Source organism: Anguilla anguilla, chromosome 10, assembly GCF_013347855.1.
Source record: "Anguilla anguilla isolate fAngAng1 chromosome 10, fAngAng1.pri, whole genome shotgun sequence".
NCBI lineage: Eukaryota > Metazoa > Chordata > Actinopteri > Anguilliformes > Anguillidae > Anguilla > Anguilla anguilla.
Genome location: NC_049210.1, coordinates 12,967,753 through 12,985,762, shown reverse-complemented (window position 1 = coordinate 12,985,762; position 18,010 = coordinate 12,967,753). Strand labels below are relative to the sequence as shown.

At 53.2% G+C, this 18,010-nt stretch overlaps 1 protein-coding gene across 7 annotated transcripts in view; it reads right to left on the bottom strand.

Moving 5' to 3' along the window:
• The window catches only part of cabin1 (calcineurin binding protein 1), a 70,132-nt gene that overhangs the window by 34,306 nt on the left and 17,816 nt on the right, over positions 1 to 18,010 (bottom strand). For 4 of the 7 annotated variants that reach the window (XR_004767186.1, XR_004767185.1, XM_035436216.1 and 1 more), the window contains exons 23-30: positions 17,637 to 17,898; positions 16,385 to 16,555; positions 16,005 to 16,094; positions 15,263 to 15,423; positions 13,996 to 14,228; positions 8,328 to 8,393; positions 6,412 to 6,591; positions 5,336 to 5,784 (exon numbers count right to left, since the gene is read on the bottom strand). Coding sequence is in view for 5 of the 7 variants with exons in the window: in XM_035436216.1 (XP_035292107.1) it covers positions 5,336 to 5,784; positions 6,412 to 6,591; positions 8,328 to 8,393; positions 13,996 to 14,228; positions 15,263 to 15,423; positions 16,005 to 16,094; positions 16,385 to 16,555; positions 17,637 to 17,898 (1,612 nt within the window). In the remaining 2 variants the exon portion in view is untranslated. The remainder of the gene's footprint in view (positions 1 to 5,335; positions 5,785 to 6,411; positions 6,592 to 8,327; positions 8,394 to 13,995; positions 14,229 to 15,262; positions 15,424 to 16,004; positions 16,095 to 16,384; positions 16,556 to 17,636; positions 17,899 to 18,010) is intronic. The other 3 variants (XM_035436217.1, XM_035436219.1, XM_035436220.1) reach the window with 3 other exon arrangements.

The window sequence follows — 18,010 nt, the reverse complement described above, 5'->3', positions numbered from 1 at the left end:
AAGCTTAAGAGCTCCCTGGCTCACTTTACACCATAAGGAAATTCAACTGTTTCACACAATTTATAAATGATACATGGAGAAAGTTAATAGAGGCCTAGATCTTTATTTTATGACATAATGAAGAAGAAAAAAGGTTCTAGAAACAGGTCTTTAATCAAAGTGGTCAGATTAAAAACTTGCTGTTCACATGGGTGTGACCAGCGCATTTCTGTGGGGAAGGTTAACATGGCATAATGTTAAAAGGGGATTACACATGTCAAGCAGGGCAGTATCTAACTGCACGTACACCATCAGCTCAGTGTTTTTGGCCTAGCCTATCTTATGCTAAAGATTGTAATAGTACTGAGTGCATCTTGGCTTTGCCTGCAGTCAGATCAGTGTTCTGGTATGGATAGCCTGGGGTCCAGGGGTGCGCTGGTATATCCAGCCATTTCTGCCGTGAAAATCAGGATGACCTTCGACCCCGCGAGAAGTCCATTATGGTGCAAAAACATGCCATGAAACCGCCATGTCTTTATTCAGCCTAAAGCAGCAGAGTCAGTGTCATCCAACGATGCCATCAACCTCCATCTGCATCTTGTGGAAAAGCAAGACTTTGATAAGCAGAACTTTGTGAAAGGGTGCACTCGACTTACTGTCCCTCCTGATCAGGACCAGGACTCACGTTAGGCGGAAAGAAAAAAAGGTCACTGCGGCCCTGGAGAACTGATCAGCGGGCCGAGGCGAGCTCTCCTATTGTGTTATTGGGAAGATATTTAGGCAGGCATCACAACAATACAGGTTGCAGCTGGGATATTAATAACCGTTTTAACCAGACGATCTGTACTCTGATCTGCTATTCCGGACTTTGTGTGGGCAGTGGAGCCTTTGTAAAGGAGGATCCTCTCTGTGCGTTTGGGTTGCTGGGACAGCGAGCGGGGGGGTGGGGGTGGGGGTGGCGATGGGGGTGGGGGGGGGGGGGGCTTTGGAGTGTCGTTTCACAGCGGGAAGGCTGCCAGGGCGATCCACGCCACTGTAACCTTGACAGAACCCAGGCGCGGGTTTCCATGTCTCCCAGTTTCCTGGTTCCTGGCAGGGATAATAAAACTTGGATAAGGCAGCCATGATGTCACCTTACTGGTAGGAAACAAGGGAGGAGCTCCACCAATACCCTGGCAACGACCAATAGAAACAACCGAACAATGTCAAGAGCAGTCGGTGAAGACGAGTCCTGCTAAAACTCATTGGGGACCTTGAAGTATCGGCACTAAGTAACTACCAATTACTGCCAATAGTGTTCCGCTGGTCTTTACTAACACACTGTAATTGGTAAAGGTGATGTCAAAATGTCTTAACCCTTTCCTAATGTGCTCTATTTTGGGTTCCCAGCTGCAGGGGGGAGGGGGAGGATGGGGAGGATGGGAAGGCAGGTTGGCGGGTGGGTAACATGAAAAGAACGTGGGGCCTCAGCAGCCCGTCCCCCCAGGTCGTCCTCGCTTGCCTCCCATCCCCGCGTGCCCAGGTTCGACTGGACTTCCAGAGAGATAGTGTGTGTGTGTGGGGGGGGGGGGGGGGGGTACCATGGCCATGGTGACAGGGGAAAAGACTATCTCCCCAGCTCCCTTCCACTTTTTGGCCCCCCGCTCGCAGGGTGAGGCCCTTCTCAACGCCTGGGGGAGGAGGGCGAGTTAAGCCTGGCTTTAAGGGTAGGGGGGGTGCCGTTTCGTCCGGGAGAGAAGACAGCGCGTGCACTTCCCACCTGTACAGGCTGTCAGTGGATTTTAAGGAGAGGGACGAAGATCCCTCTAACAGAAGCAGGGCTTTAGGGGATTCACCAGATCTAAAGGGGAGGCCCTGGGACTGACAGGGGGATCTGAGCCGCGCAGAGATCTATAGAGCCGCGCCCTTCACTGTTGTCGTGGGAAACGGACCTCCTCCGTATTTCCCCCTCCGCAGAGCGGGGCTTTCCTCTGTCAGCCTCGTGGTTAAAGTGATGAGCTTGCGGACGGAAGCTGCCTGATAAGACAGCCAATTTCGTTTCGCTTAATTACTACATCTTCTCTTTGATATAGCTTTAGCAGAATATCTCTCATTTTAACGACAGTAAACTACTGGCTCCAATGGTCTCCGAGCAGAATGCTAACCGAAACGTTGCCATCCTTTCAAACGTGTTCCCAAAGCTTTATGACAGGGCTTTCAATACCATTTCCTAGCAACAACATACAAGGTTAATTAAACTGACATGGAAAAAAGCACAAAGATTTATAGATAGCTAGCACATGAAATGGCTTTAATTATGCTAACATCAACCTGACACACATAGCATGGTATTTTCAAATTTTTTCAGTACAAGTACAATTTCAGCAAAGTGTTGTGCAATTGAAAACATCTGGCTTATAATTCCACCACTCAAATAAGCAAGGAAAATAATAAACTTGACCCAACAAGCCCAGCATAGAGGGCCCCCTTGGTAACCTGCTCCAGAAAGCTTGCATAACATGTTGCATTCCTGATGCCAAATTTGGCAGACCAAATGTTGAGCTACGGCACTGTGTTGCATATACATCAGGGCTATTCCACTGGTGGCCCTTTATATGTAAACTATGGGCCATTGATCTTTGGGAAGAGAACGCATTCATGAGCATCAAAAATGGACTGCCCGGGTCAGAAACTAGTGATAGATTAAGTAATAATAGCTATGCGAACGTTAAGGAGGCATCCACTGTTTACATCTTATTCATATCTTGTGTCATAAACAGCCTGTACGTCTTGTTTTTCAAAGGAACTGCTCTGAAGGCAACGAGCTGTAAATGTCTGCTATCAGACGCAGGCTTATACACGTTCCAAACAGACGAGAGACAAACACGACGATGAGGCGAAACGGACGCTGTGGTCAGAGGAAAAAAAAAAATCAGTTAGGGTGAAAATATTTACTGAGAATTACCTCACGCAGAAGGGCTGGTATCGGCTCCACGCCCCCATTCTAGCTAACCAAGCTTCGAGAATTATATATCAAAGAGAAATACCAAACACCACAAGCCAGAAGGGACTCCCCCTCAGCATATGGAGCAGTTCATAGTAATTCCATAGGAGTCTGATAATTGCTTCACGTACACTGTGCAGACCGTTTCTCTCTGTCCTGACTGACCCGTGGAACAGTCCGAAGGACGACGCGATGCTGTGGAAGACAGGCCAAGCGCGCGAACATCAGCGCCCCAAACGACGGCAGCGGCGGGAATCTCCTTTCCCGCGGCGCGGCGCGGAAAGGGGGCCGACGCCCACAGAGGGAGCCGCGCTGGCGTCTCATTGGGCCGCTTAGTCACTGGAGGTAATTGATACCGTAATAATCGAGCCGGGGAAGGGAAGCAATTTCCTGCACCGGGCTATTCTCGCAGGAACAAGAGAGGCAGGCGTAGCGTTGAGGGGAGGGGGGGAGCGAGGGGCTTTTCCTGCCAGATCTGTCATTGTTGAATATTTCATACGAGAGAATGACTTGTTCCGTCACGCTCAGCCCGGCTTCACACAATGGGGCTCGGGAACAGACAGCGGCTCCAAGAGGCTGCCGCGTGACAGCCGGCGATGGCTCAGGACGTCTCCGCGCGACAGCGAGCCAGTGGGGGCCGCTACCGGGGCCTCTGGCAGGTAAGAGCACGACACCCCCCCCCCACCCACCCATTCCCCCACAACTCCTCTGTCCCTCTCATCCCCCCCTCCGCCCCCCACCCACCCATCCCCCTCACAACTCCTCTGTCCCTCTCATCCCCCCCCTCCGCCCCCCCCACCCCCCCGCCTCCTGTTCCCAATCACCGCATCTTACGAGATCGGCTGTCAAGAGTCGGCAGATAGCTCCCCCCCCGCGGGCCCCTCCCCGAACAGACGCGCTCGTAAAAACGTTCGCCGTCGGACGGGCCGGCGAAACCGCGCGGGGGAATGCCGAGGGTGACGTTAAATCAGTCTCGAGGAAGCGCACCTGAACACGACGGAACAGCGGAGGGCTTTGTGCTCCAAACAACAGGGCTCTCATCACTTATTAACCCCGCGCCCGGGGGGGGGGGGCGGGAGGGAGCTACAATAGCGCCGCTGTGCCGATTCCCACCTGCTACAGCCTCGCCGTTTAATACGCCCGTCTAATCAGCCGACACAGAAAGGGCCTTGTTTTACCAGTCCATTTGCTTAAGCTGCCGTTTGGCTCTTAAAAGGCCTCAAAGTCTTCGCGCGCGCACAGGGATAATGGAAAATCAGACAAAGGCGTCACGCGAATGAAACTGACACCCTTTCAGAAAGCGCTTACCCACTCAATTTGTCATCCAGTGCCCACAGTTTTGAGCTTCCAATGGTTTCAGTCGCGTTTCTGAAAATCGAGCGCTCAGAATAGTAGACGGTTGTAATCAGAGACCGCGTGTACTGAGTAGTAGGCAGTTGCAGTCCATGGCCACGTGTTCCGAGCAGTAGTCAGTTGTCAGGTGGATGTTTTGAGTAGTAGTCAGTTGTAGTCCATGGCCGCGTGTTGCGAATAGTAGTCAGTTGTCAGGTGGATGTTCTGACTAGTACTCAGTTGTAGTCCATGAAGTCCAGCTGTAGTCCAATAGTTAGTTGTCAGGTGGATGTTCTGAGTAGCAGTCAGCTGTAGCCCAGGAGTGCGTGCTGTGTAGTAGTCAGTTGTCAGTTGGATGTTCTGAGTAGTACTCAGCTCTGACTCGTGTTTGCAGAGCTGGCTGAGGGGGAGGGCCTGGCCTGTCGCTGGAGCGCGCGGCGTCGCTGTGAGGAAGCTCAACCGCGAGCGCGAAGCAGAGCGACCGGCGGGCGAGGAGGAGGACGCGTCAGGAGCGCGCTCGCCGCGATGACTCGAGGGACGGTTTCGGCTCGAGCGCCCACGCGCACCGCCGGGGACCCGCGGGGACGCTCCGCCGCCTCGGCACCTTACGCAGCGCAGAACCCCGCCTCCCCGCCGACACCGCGCGCCAACGTGTCACAGGGCTCGCCCAGCGCTCTTCATCCTCAATCAATTACCAGAGCTAATCGCATACAAATGGAAACTAGCGACACGTGAACTGGAACACCGGCCCCCAGAAGCCTGGCTAGGTATCCAGCTTGCCCCTTTTTTTAATCACCCCACAAGCTCAGAGATGCACTGAACCAATAACTGCAGTCTAAACTCAAACGGCATTCAAGCCGTAACAGATCTCCAGCCCCAGTCATGCTGCAGCTATATAAACGGGAAGTCGGTAAGGGACAGCCCAGCTAACGCAAAACCTCACAACGTCGCTGCAGTGTAGCAAGATTATAACATTGAGGAAACGTTCTGGTAACGTTGTGAGAACATTGTGAGGCAGGCGAGAGGGCGGTGGGGGCTGACCTGGTGGGTCTTGCTGTTGGCGTAGAGGAAGGCCAGGCGGTACAGGCTCTTGTAGTGCTGCGGGAACCTGCTGAGGCAGAGGAAGAGCGCCCGGACGCACATCTCCACCAGGAGGCGCCGCTGCTCCGCCCGGTCCGCCGGCAGGCTCTTGGGCATTTCCGGCAGCTCCGGGGCCGGCTCCGCCTTCTTTTTGCCCTCGCCGGCCTGGGGGGCCTGAGGGGGCGGGGCCTGAGGGGGCGGGCCTTGGGCCTTGGGCGGGGTGCTGGGGGCGGCGGGGGGCTGGGGGCAGGGGTCGGCTGGAGGCGGCTTCGGCGGCGGGATCTCGGCCAGCGTCATGGACAGGGTGTCCAGCACTTCCTGGATGCACCTGTCCTCCTGGAGGTCTTCCGCGCTCTTCTCGTCCGCAGGGCCCAGGCTCAGGGGCCCCGCCGGCACGTCGGCCCCTGGAGCTGACGCGGGGTGACACAGAGCGCCATTACGCGTCGTCATAACGAGGCGGACAGACACAGGAAACGCAGAAAATTTAATCAAGCCGCGGGGGGCGGAGGGAACCGGGCCGCGATGTTTACAGATTGTCCATAATGTTCCCTCATTACGGCCACGACATGACAGTCGGCAGCGCGGGACGCTACGATGTTATTAGCCTGCGGCTCATTATTTTTCCCATTACCGACGGGGGTTATTACGTTTGCAAACAGAGAGGATCTGCGCCCTCATCTTTTCTTTTATTAGCGCCCAAACCGAGACGTTTGGAGCAGTCATTTCGAGTTCCGTGCAGATAACCGCTCCGTCATAAACGCTTTGGGTCGTGCTGCTCACGGAAAGGCAGACGGACGAACGGACGGAGGAGGCCGTATAACCTCTGCTCCCCCTGCTGGTGGCAAAGGTAATTACAGAGCCCGTATGCACAGTAAGAGTGAGATGCTCAGTTCCCTAGGGAGAGATATTCCACTTTTACTGGTTTTAATCATCTGACTGGACAATTCTAAACAAAACCTTTACAGGTAAACCCTTTACAGTTTGTTTAACACAATCTACACTTAACAGCCGTGTTTATAGGATGGAAAAAGCTGTACCTGCTTCCTCCCCTCCCGGCTGCCCCTCCTTCGTGGGAGTGGTGTTCTCGGGGGACGAGGCGCCGCCCTTCCCAGAATGCACCTTGTGGCTGCTGTCCTGAGAGCTGGCGGCGTCGGTGAAGGGGTCCTGGGTGGAGTTGGAGTCGGACAGCATCACCACCTCGCTGTCCTGGCTGCGCTCTAGTGGGACACACACACACACGCGCACAGACGGCACAGTCAGAGCGGGCGTGGCGTCGGTCGGGCAGGAGCGCCGGGACTGCGGAGGGAGGGCGGGGGCGGAGCCAGGGCCGGCGCGACCCCAGGGCGACCCCTCCCCACTCCTCCGTTCAGACAAAGAATCACCGTATGAATTATCTCCACCAATGTGCACAAAACCCGCCCCCCCCCACCACCACCACCAGATTCAATAGAGCGAGAAACAGAGAGAGAGAGCCACCTGTGGAGCCGCCAATATCCCGCCAGCAGAGGGGTGTGAAGGTGAAGCACCGCTGGCAGTATAGCAAACGCTGAGGCGAGAGTGTGTTGGGCTGCCAGGAACTACCAGCCGGTACGCTAACTGGCCACGCAGGAGGAGCACAGTGATGGCCCCAATCAATGCTGGGATATGTAGTTTTAGAGAGGAGGGACGGGTCTGAACCCTCAGCCCCTGGGGTTCAACTGATGGAGCTCCAAATCCCAAAACCAGCCCTCCCCCTCCCATCCACGCTCAGGGTTGGGACAACACTTTTCCCAACATCCCTAGCGCCCTGGAGTTCTTGTGGAGCCGTCAGCTAGTGGGTCTTTAACGAGGGAGTCTGCCAGGGCTCTCGGCCGTCCGTTCCCTCCCGCTGAGAGGGGTCCTTCCGCTGGAAAGGCTGACAGAGAAACCAGCAACATGGGGAAGGGGAGCTTTTCTTTGCGCCCCCAGCTAATGCAAGGGGGCGGGCCGGGTCTCCGCCCGCAGACCGTGTCCAGGGACCCCCCCTTACCTCCCCCCCATTCCCCGTAATAGAAGACGGAGCGGGTGCCAAAACTCCCGGTCACGGGCAGGGCACTGCGCATCCTGAAATGCAGCCTCAGCAGAACCCAGCTGCCTTCCTGCAGACAATAGCAGAACTAACCGGGGGGGGGGGGGTGGAGAACGTTCGGCCATGTTTTTTAAATGGGAACACAGGGGAATTCTCTTGAATCTAATTAGCGTAATGCAGCCGCGCCGCGCCGCTTTGGCTCAAGAGCGCGGCCGCGTGATAGATGGGCTCTGCGGAGGAATGCCGTCGCCGCGCCGCGGGAAGGACGGACCGCGTTTCGGGAAAAGGTCCGAGAGTCGGCCTTCACACGCAGGGCGCTGCTTCCCGGCACCAGCAGACATGATGGATTTTCAGTAAGAGTATACACAGCCAGGACTGGCGGCGGTAGCACAGGATTCCACTCTTCAGCGTCCTCTGGGTTTATCCAAAAACATCTTTAAAACTTAGGAGGCTCCACTACGCAGCTCCCGCGTGAAATAAGCCAGCTCAGCTACTCCTGTTTATTTCCATTCATTTTCACATGCCTGGAGTTTAAGCTCAACCAATAAAAAAACAGCTCAGGTGGCTCAGGGCTGCAAGTTATTACAGGCACATAGCACTCCAAGCTCTGTTTACATCCAGGAATTTAGCTAGAAATGAATCACAGATCATCTGTATATTCGGCCCCTTTCCTTTAAACAAGTAGCCTAGCCTAGCGGTTGTAACTTTCCACCCTAAGCCACCTTTAAACGACCCCACTCCTCAGCATGCGGTTTAAGCCCACTAAATAGATTCGTGAACAGACTGGTAGAGAGGGGGGAAGTGGGTGTACGGAGCCCAGTAAACCCAGGAAGTGTGAACAGGGGAGAGGAGCAGTTTGTCCTTTTTTTCAGGGGAAGCTGGGAGAGCAGACAGTGGGGACTGTACCGTTCCTGGATGACAGCCACACCGGGGAGCTGGGCAGGGAGTAATCGTGGTCAGAAGGAGGGGGGGCTGTGGAGGACATTGGGAGTTGGGTTTAGGGCACATTTAAAGCTCCCTCGTCCCGGCTAACTAAGGATATACAGTGCAAAGGCTATACCATCCTACTGGAGAAACTATAGCATTGCTAATTGCAAAGGAATCATTGTAAATTTGCTTAGCAGATATTCTACCAAGGCAACATAAGCAACTTACATGTTTTACACAAAATTCATCTACACAGCAGGGTATATACTGAAGCAGTTCAGGTTGGGGGAATGGCATAATGGCAGTGCCCCACCCCCATCCTCCCCCCTTGGGATTTGAACTTGCAACCCGATCATATGAGGATAGCCAATGTGGCCAGGAACTGCAGCGCTGTTCACTATCTCCTTATACCTGACGGCTCACAAAGAGACGCTTCAGCAACCCCCCGCCTGGCAGTGGTGGGAATCAGCTCACGAGGGGCGTCCCGCTGACGGGCCAATCGAAGACAGCCGTCAGTCTGGTGGGCGGAGCACCAACGCGATGCTAACCAGGACACGGGCACCCCGAGACGGCATCTCGACGGGTCGTCGCTGAATTTGTTTTTTTCCCCCGCTTTTTTCCCCCCTCAATAACAGAACTTACAGTACGATCGGTACCAGATATGACTGTATAAAAAAATTACTTTACCTTGAGAAGAACCACCTGGAAATGTTATTGCACAAGGCCCCCCACACATAAAACCCCGCCACCAGCCACACTGTAAATTCACAGACACACGGCGGAGGACGATGTTGGTTTGTGGGCGGGGGGGGGGGGGGGGTTGGGGAGTGGGGAAGGGGGGCACCGGACTTGTCTGGCGGGGGCATTCGTCCCATGGGTTCCACATGCATACAAAAATGACAAAAGCAGGTTGTGTCAGAAGCAAGCAGGCAGAGAGGTAGCAGGCAGGTAGGCAGGAAGGAATCTGGAAAGGCCGACAGAGAAACCAGCAACATGGGCAATATGGCTGCAGTATTAAGACAGACAGGCTCGGGGCAATAGAAAAAAGGTCGCTTTTAAATACACACAATAACAGGTGCGTTGTGATACATACATTTGTTGCTTCCGTTCTTTCATTAGCAGTTAGATGCCATCAGTTCATACAGCCAGCTGGCCTGTGAGATTGGTTACCAAGCAGGGCGTACCCTTAGCCACAGGCTCCGTGACATTCAGGTGAGTGCAGGATTTATTTTGAACCGTACTTGAAGCAAACCCACAGCCTTTTCTTATCCGGACCTGAAACCTGGCGGTGCCGTAATCTCATTTCAGCATCCGGGATGTTCCGCGGAATGCCGGACGAGGCTCGAAATCCAACCGCCAAAGAGAACGGACCTCAAATGACCTTTAAGTTAGCGGAGACACGGATACAGGTAATCAGCGCTGCGCTGCCGTCAAAATAAAAGGCATGAGCGACGGAGGGCTAAAAGCGGCCCGGCGACGGCAGAACAATGCTCTCATATCCGCGCGGAGCGACCGCGGTCCCTCGCTCGCGTCAAAATCACTCCATGGCGCTGGGCTATTTTGTCGCGCTGCTCGCCTGCCTGCTGAGTGGATGTGTCATGGGCTCTAAAAGCATCAGCGACGGACCTTCCGCCCTCTCTCGGTGCTGCAGGAGTGCAATTAAGTCCCTTTCTAACAAAGTGGCGCGGAACTCACTCACGATTCTGAATGACAGGGACGTCTGATCATGTCTCGTCAGGCACCATTTCAGCGACGCGGAGCGATCTTAAATTAGGTGCAAAATGCAGGTTTTCTGCAGCAGTCCTTGTTCGGAGCTGAAACACCAAGGCATTTCATAAAAGGGAAGAAACTTATTTCAACTTCATACTTCCTTAGACGGAATGTACCGGAATAAACCCGATTCCTAACCTGATGCAGCCTTTGTTGCCACCCATTAGGGAGCTAGCAGGCTTCAAACATATAACCACTTTTCCGCCTATTGATGTTGAGGAAGTAGCACCTCCAGCTGAGAAACTACACTACCACTCACTGAACTGTCCTTAAGAAACTCTAAACTTAAATGTATTCATTTCTGACCAGCCAGCTGTAGCCAAATAACAGTTGGAAGCACTGAAGTGACAGAATAAGTATGAAGCTAATTATTCAACAAAGAGGAACCACTGAACAGGAACGCAGACACCTGTTCTAGAAAAAATATAATATATATTTTATTAAAATATAATCTCAAAGGAGCCAGTCATAACTCTTAATACAGGGCAAATTGAAATTATTCACCACTTGAAAACTGGAAGCTGCCTAAATAGCCATAATAAATAACGGCTTTAAAATCTAAAAATATATTTATTGCCACCTTACAAATGGCAGGGCAGTGAGGGATGTCTATTGATCTGCTCAGACTCAATACAACATCCTGTGGCATCATGTGTGAGCAAAGCAAGCTATAACCATGGCCCATAAGGAATTGCTATGGCTGATATTTTAAAGGGATTGTTCACTTCCTGGAGTTTTTTTTTCTTTCATATTTCATACTTGTGATGAAGGAAATTTCAGATATTTAAAATGAGTTTCTGAGAAACGGCTTGCTTTACAATAGCTGGAATTTGGGCAATCAGGGGTTTTAAACAAAACAATATACTTCAAATAACTCCGAAGCAGCTTTTACAGCAATGTTATGCCTCTAGAGGTTGTGCGCGCAATTCATCAAAAAACAAACATTCAATCTTCTTTTCGAGGGGAATCACGATGTCGCTGTATTACTTGAACTGCATTTTCTTGCAAACCACAAGCCTGCAGGTGCCCCTATACCAACCACAACAAAGCCAGCAAGTTGTCATAAACGTCTGTAAATATACAACATATCTCCTGCTAAAAACATCTAGTAAAAAAAGAATTATGCTAGCTCATGGAATGCTGTCTTTGGAAAGCAAGACATATCAAAATTTCACACTAATTCAATTGTGTTAAGTGTATTTTGGCTCTTTTTTCTGCATAGAATCCTGCATTAATGGATCCATCGAAGAAGCAGGTCAAGACTATCATAGGTCTGCCCTTGCCAAGAGAACCAATCCGTTTGCTCTGCCTCCACGTCCCCCAAACTGTTTGAAGGGCATGGATTGATAACCGATATCACTGCAGGTAAATCAATTATTCACATTCTGGTCTAATGGGCTCGACTGAGGCTTGGAAGGGCAGATGTGGACCACTGCGTCACTGCAGTAATTAGGCACCTTAGTAATAGTGAAGATGTTCAACTATGCCCAAATATCAGTTTCTATTTATAATGGACATTTCAAAATCTCAGCACACTAGCACCACATTCTAGAGAAAGCAAACAGTTAATCTACACATTTTCCTCAGTTATTAGAGGATGAAAAGAAAGCTGTTTGGACCGTAAGTAAAATTTCAGTTGTCATTTCTCTGTGGAGTCTGGGGAAACGCATTAAAAGCATTTTCCCATTAAGCGCAGATTCGCATTTCTCAGAAAACCGTATCAATGGACCTGTGAAAACATGTTCTCTCAACTGCAATAGTAAATTATAGCGAATGACGACAGTAAAGGAGGACAAAAGGTGCATTGAAGGTGTGCGGTAAACATGTCGTTTTGAAACTCTGACTAAGGAAACTCTCTCTTCTCTCACGTCGCCCGCTGTCCTCTGTGGGTAAGCCGTCAGTGGCACACGGACCAGGCTCTGCCAGGATGCTCCAGTTTAACCCGGGTGGCAGGGCACAGGCGGGCGCGTCCGCTGCATAATACGGCCCCCGTCTCCTGCCAGAACGTGGCATCCCTCTGCACAATGCCAGGACGAGCTGTGCCACTGAAACTGCCCGGCCAAAGGAACACCTATTCAAAGCCTGGCTTCCTGGAGTATCTGCCAATCACGCTTCAGATACGCAGAGAGCACTCCTGGTGCTTCTCAGATAGTGAGTGGGGACTCACTGCTGGGTCATGAGATACAATAGAAAAAAACCTACTGTTATTATCCCATAATCATCATAATGTACCGTTTCCATTGACACTGGCCCCCGTAAATTAAGCATGGAAGCCATTTCAATACAATACAAACCCAGCCGTTTTCAGAGAACATTTTGAGTGCACGCTTCATAAAGTGCGCTGTTTGGTGAACCGGGCACAGCCTCGGCTGTAAGCGTGTGTGCTCGAGTCTGAGAGACAGAGCTGGCATTTGCTCAGCCGCCGGAGGGGCACCTGTCGACCCCGCCGCCGCGCTAACCGCCGGCTCGCGTCTGGCTAATATCAAAAATCTATTATTTTAATAACTGTGGGACTGGATGAGTGGCGCACGGAACGGGCCAATTAAGCTCAAGTGCCGGACGTTTCAGAGACTTTCCGCGGCCCGGCTGGAGGAGGAGCCGCTTCTGCTCGATTTGGGGTTCCCGCGGCGACCCTTCTGCTCTCGCCCCGCCGCGGGAAACACACCTGGAGCGCGCGTGGGGGGAGAGGGAGGGGGTCGGGTGGGACCCCGGGGGCCGGCAGCTCGCCCGGGTTCATTCCGCTTTCCTGTGCAAACGCGCCCGAGCGGCCCGTGCTTTTATATCCGCTCGATCGCCCGCCGCTCTCTCTCTCTCCCCCGCCGGGAACGTAAACAACTGCGCGGGGACCGTCTGTACCGCCGCGGCGCACGTACGCGGCTTTCCTGTCGAGCTAACAAACTTTCACCGACGAAGGCACCTTTTTATAAAAAAAAACTAAACGTATGAATAAAGGCTTTTTTTAAACGGCTGACAGGAAGGTGGCGGAAGCTAACGGGCTGTGCTAATCGTGAAAGGAGGGAAAGCTGCGGGGCGCTGCAGGTAATTCGGCGTGAGCCGTGCGTTAGCTATGCATCGCTGCGCCCCTCGCCGATGTGCGTGGGGCCACTGGTTAATGATGGCAGTGGGGGGCGGGGGGGGGGAGGGAGCAGCAGGGGGAAGCACAGGGAACAGGAGGGAGGGGCGGGGTCAGTACTGAGAAGCAGAGACTGGAGCGCTGCAGCCGCCAACCGCCGTAACATACTCACTCACGCACGTATGCGTGCACGCTTATACACGCACGCACGCACGCTGGCACGTACACAAATGTACACACGTACACAGCATCATCTACCCACATACATGTGCGTGTAGACACACACACATACACACAGGTATATACACAAACACAAACACAAACACACACACACACACACACACACACACACACACACACACACACACACACACACACACACACACACACACACACACACACACACACACACACACACACACACACACACACACACACACACACACACACACACACACACACACACACACACACACACACACACACACAGTCCTCGTCTCCTCCTTTTCCATCTGCCCAGGTCTGAAGCTCCTGGCACCTGACTGCTCATGCATGAGCTCACACAACGCAGTCCACACGAGCACAGCCTCATCTCCTAACATGCTCCCAAGCAGCCATATTGCCCATCTTACAACCTCCCTGTCACCTGGTGCAGGAGGGGTCATTACTGGAGGCACACCAATCACCATAATCATCATAATCATCGCCATTATCGCCATCCTCCTCATTCCTCCCCAGTGCGATTCCTCTCCCAGTGAAGAGAAGGCCCCACCCCAGAGGCGGAGTCCAGGACTGGGACTGTACCATCGGCCTGCCGCTCCTCCTCCTCCTGCTCCTCCTGCTCCTGCTGCTGCCACTGCTGCTGCTGCTGCTGCCGGAGGGTTTTACGTTTGGCGTAATCGTGGTCGACCGGGGCGGCCGTGTACGGTGGGGATGTCAGACCTGGCCCGCTGGAGGGGAGGGACGTCCTGAGGCCTGGAGCCACGCCCACGGAGGAGGAGTGCGAGTCCTCGTCGTTCACCGATGGGGGCTTCTCCCTGGGGGGGGGGCGAGACAGCCACGGCGCGGGGTGGGGGGGGTCAGAAGCTGCCGACGAGAGCCCTCAACCCCCCCCCCCCATCCACCAAGAAAACAGGGTTTCCACGTGCAAATACACAGTGCAGAAACACCCCCCCCCCGCACCACAAGCTCAACCCAACACCCTGCAATGTCCACCATTCATGTTACGAGCTAGTGTGTACGAGTGAGGGGGGAAAAAAACACACACACTTTCTCAGCAGGTGTGGGTGGAGGGTGTCAACTGAAACACAAACAGAACAGACCAACCTACCTGCTTAAGGATGGTGTTTTTTAATAGATGGTGTTACTGACTCAGATTAAATGAAAGCTAGCGGAATATTTTACCTACGCCGGGCACGTTGCACGAACGCCATCTGTCACTGGCAAAATAAGCAGAAAAAACGATCTGCACTAATCAGGCGCCACGGTTACCGCCATTGTAACACATTTTGTTTTGATGCAGGAACACTGTAATTAGTCCTGCCTTCTATTTCCATACCGAAATACAATGCAGAAACAAAAAAAAAAAAAAGGGTGATGTCACAGCTTTGATTATATAACTTCTGCAGAACGCGACCTAACGAGGTGTCGCTGTCGAGGCATGAAGGCGCTACAGTTCCTTTACAGCTGCAAAGGCTTCTGGGTCGCAGCCTCAGCAACTCAGCTCAACACTGAAACTGCCAGAGGCTTCTGCCACCCTCGCCTGATTGCAGACACGTAGACCGGGGCTGTCGAGGCGCCAAAGGTGCAGGAGCACAGTTTTGAGGGGGAAAAAACGAACAACAGCCACTGAAAAGCTAAATTAGACGTTTTATCAAACAGGCTTCCGTGGCAAACTCACAGGTTTTCGAAAGCAGAATTTAACGACAATGCAGCTTTTGTGCAGTGGCTTCATTGTGACTAGTATCAAACCGGCATATATAAAAAAATGGCTGTTCCCAGAATCCTTCAGAACAGGAACTAAGGGGGAATTGAGAGCACCCAGGAAGCACTGGAGGGCGGGGCCACTCACTTCTCGCTGGATTTGGGCATGTTCTTCTCTTCCCCCCTGGCGAAGGGTCCGACCGCGGCGTCCGAGAGGATGTTGAAGAAGAGCTCGTGCTCCAGCAGGGATTCCTTCGCCTCCTCGGACTCCAGCAGCTTCAGGATGGTGGCACTGAGACGGAAGTACAGCTGGGGGAAACAGTCAGAGAGAGGGGCCTGATATAGCGCTTATTCCAACCAGTCGTCCCAACTGAACACTCTGAGCGAATTACTAACCTAACTGAACACTCTGAGCGAATTACTAACCTAACTGAACACAGTGAGTAAATTACTAACCTAACTGGACACAGTGAGCAAATTACTAATCTAACTGGACACAGTGAGCAAATTACTAATCTAACTGAACAAACTGAGCAAATAACGTGCCTAACTTATATAACTGAAGAAAGAACAACAAATTCAACAACTACTGACTAACAGACACTCACACACACACTTTATTCACTCAGAGCCCTGGGGTCTAGACTGCTGAAAAGCCTGAGAGAGGACCTGAAGATGCTCACAGACTCAACATCAAACATCCGGAGCAGGGAGTCGGCTGGAAGCGTTCAGAAATGCAGCACGTCGAGAATGAAACCAGACTGAGGATTCAGCTTTCATGTTTTTCAGACGGAACGCAGAGGCTTTCCGCTGTCTTCAGGCCGATCTCATTTGCATAGGTGGGAATTGTGGGTAAGGGGACGCGGGCGCCCGCCGCGAGCTCCGCCTACCTCCAGGGCCTCCATGGCCAGCTCGGGGGGGTTGTGGTAGTGGATCTTGCGCGGGTACCGGGCCGCCTCCTCGTGCAGATAATGCGCTGCCTGTGGGGGGGTGGGGAGGGAGGAGAGGTGGGAGAAAGGAGGTCAGGAGCTGCTCCTCATCGATCAGCCTTCAGAGCAGATGGAGGGGGGAAAGGCAAGCTGCGTGGGAGAACGCGTGCACATACATATCTGTGTACACGTACACACACACACACACACACACACACACACAGGGGTTTTGGATTTGTGTTGAAGTGTGTAGCGTTCACTCCCAATTTGTTGTGGAGGTTGGTCTTTAGAGAGAGGCGGGTGACAGTTTAGCCCACAGGCTAGCGCCCCCTACAGTGCACCTGCTTGTAGAGCATGAGGTACTCCCGCGGCGGCTGCTTGTGCTTCTCGGCGATCTTGCCCAGCATGTAGTGGATGAGCCACTCCTCCTCGTCGCCGTCCCCCTCGCACCGCGACGCGCCCTGGAAGCACTGCGCCGATGTGTCCAGCATGGCGTGCTTCCGCTCCACCATCTACAGCACGCGAGCGCGTACACGCACACACACACGCATGAACACACGTAAGCACAAGCACGCACGCATACATTCAGACACACACGTAAACACAAACACACACACGTAAACACACGCGTAAACACGCACACACTCTCACGCGCACATGCACATGCACACGCGCGCACACACAGAATGACATGCCACTTATTCCGCCACCTTCACTCCTTGGCGGTCTCCCCCCCCCCCCTTTCAGCTGACAGCAGAAACAGGGTTATCCTCAAAGCGAAGCCTCTTCCAGGAAACGCACTCACTTAATAAACAACACTGCCACAGCAGCTAGCGCCCGCGGGTCAGACAAGCTTGACTTTGGCTCGGTGAAAGGAACAGCAGTGTCCGTGGCCGGGGAGCTGGTGGAGGTGTTGCAGGGGGCGCGATTAGCATGATTACTCGGGGTAAAATGACAGGAGAAAAACGAGGACAGGGCTTTTGTGCTGCGGGCAGCAGTATTAGCGTCTTCCACACAGGCTCTAATGGCTGCATTCCCCAGCACCCGACCGCTCTTCCTCACTCTCTCTTCGCGGGGGGAAGAGAAAACAACATAACTCGGTTGTCTCGCCTTTATTGCATTTGCCGCGTATAAATAAAACGCCGTCGCGAAACTGGGCTGTGTTTATCGCCGGAACGCGGAGAGCGCAGAAATCGTTTGGAGAATATAAACAGATGGCAGTCTAATCAAGTGAGCGGCCGAGCTCCTGGAGCTAAAGCCAAGCCGGAGTACCAGCGCGACGTCCCTCTTATCCCCCAGTGTCATTACGGATACAATCCGCTAATCTCCACGCCCAGCCACCACAGCCTCCTCATCTTCGCCTGTGTGACTGACAGCTTAAGTGCTAATGCCAGCTGAACCATCCAACCCTGTAATGGCCCTCACCAATCAGACAAGCAATTCCTCAATGTCAACCTTTCTCAGTTTCACACCTCCAAGGGGCACCGCATAACTCCTCCACCAACAGCCTTCTTGCTAAACGGTCACCAGGAAGCTTCGCTGATCTGCAGATTGACGGCTGGCTGGTTTGATTAGCATGGCCCCGCCCCTCACCTGTTTGACCATCTCGGGGGGCAGCTCGCTCCTCCACTGCTTGAGCTGGCGGGAGGCGAAGGAGTGGAGGGCGTAGGACATGGTGCCGTACTCGATCCACAGCGACAGGTTGGAGCTGTCGATCTCCAGCGCGCGCTTGAAGCAGTTGAGCACGGCCTGCGAGTGCTTCCACACGGGCCCGTCGCTCTTCAGCTCGTTGGAGTTGAGCTTGTCCTGGATGCGGCTGGCTCTCGCCAGGGCCATGCCCGCCCAGGAGTCAAACCTGCGGGGCAGGGGGGGTGGGCAGAGAGGCCTCGTTAAAACACGGGCAAGAAGGTCTATGATGGCGCCAAGCAGCTCTATTTACTTATGCCAAGGCGACTACTTCTGGTTTG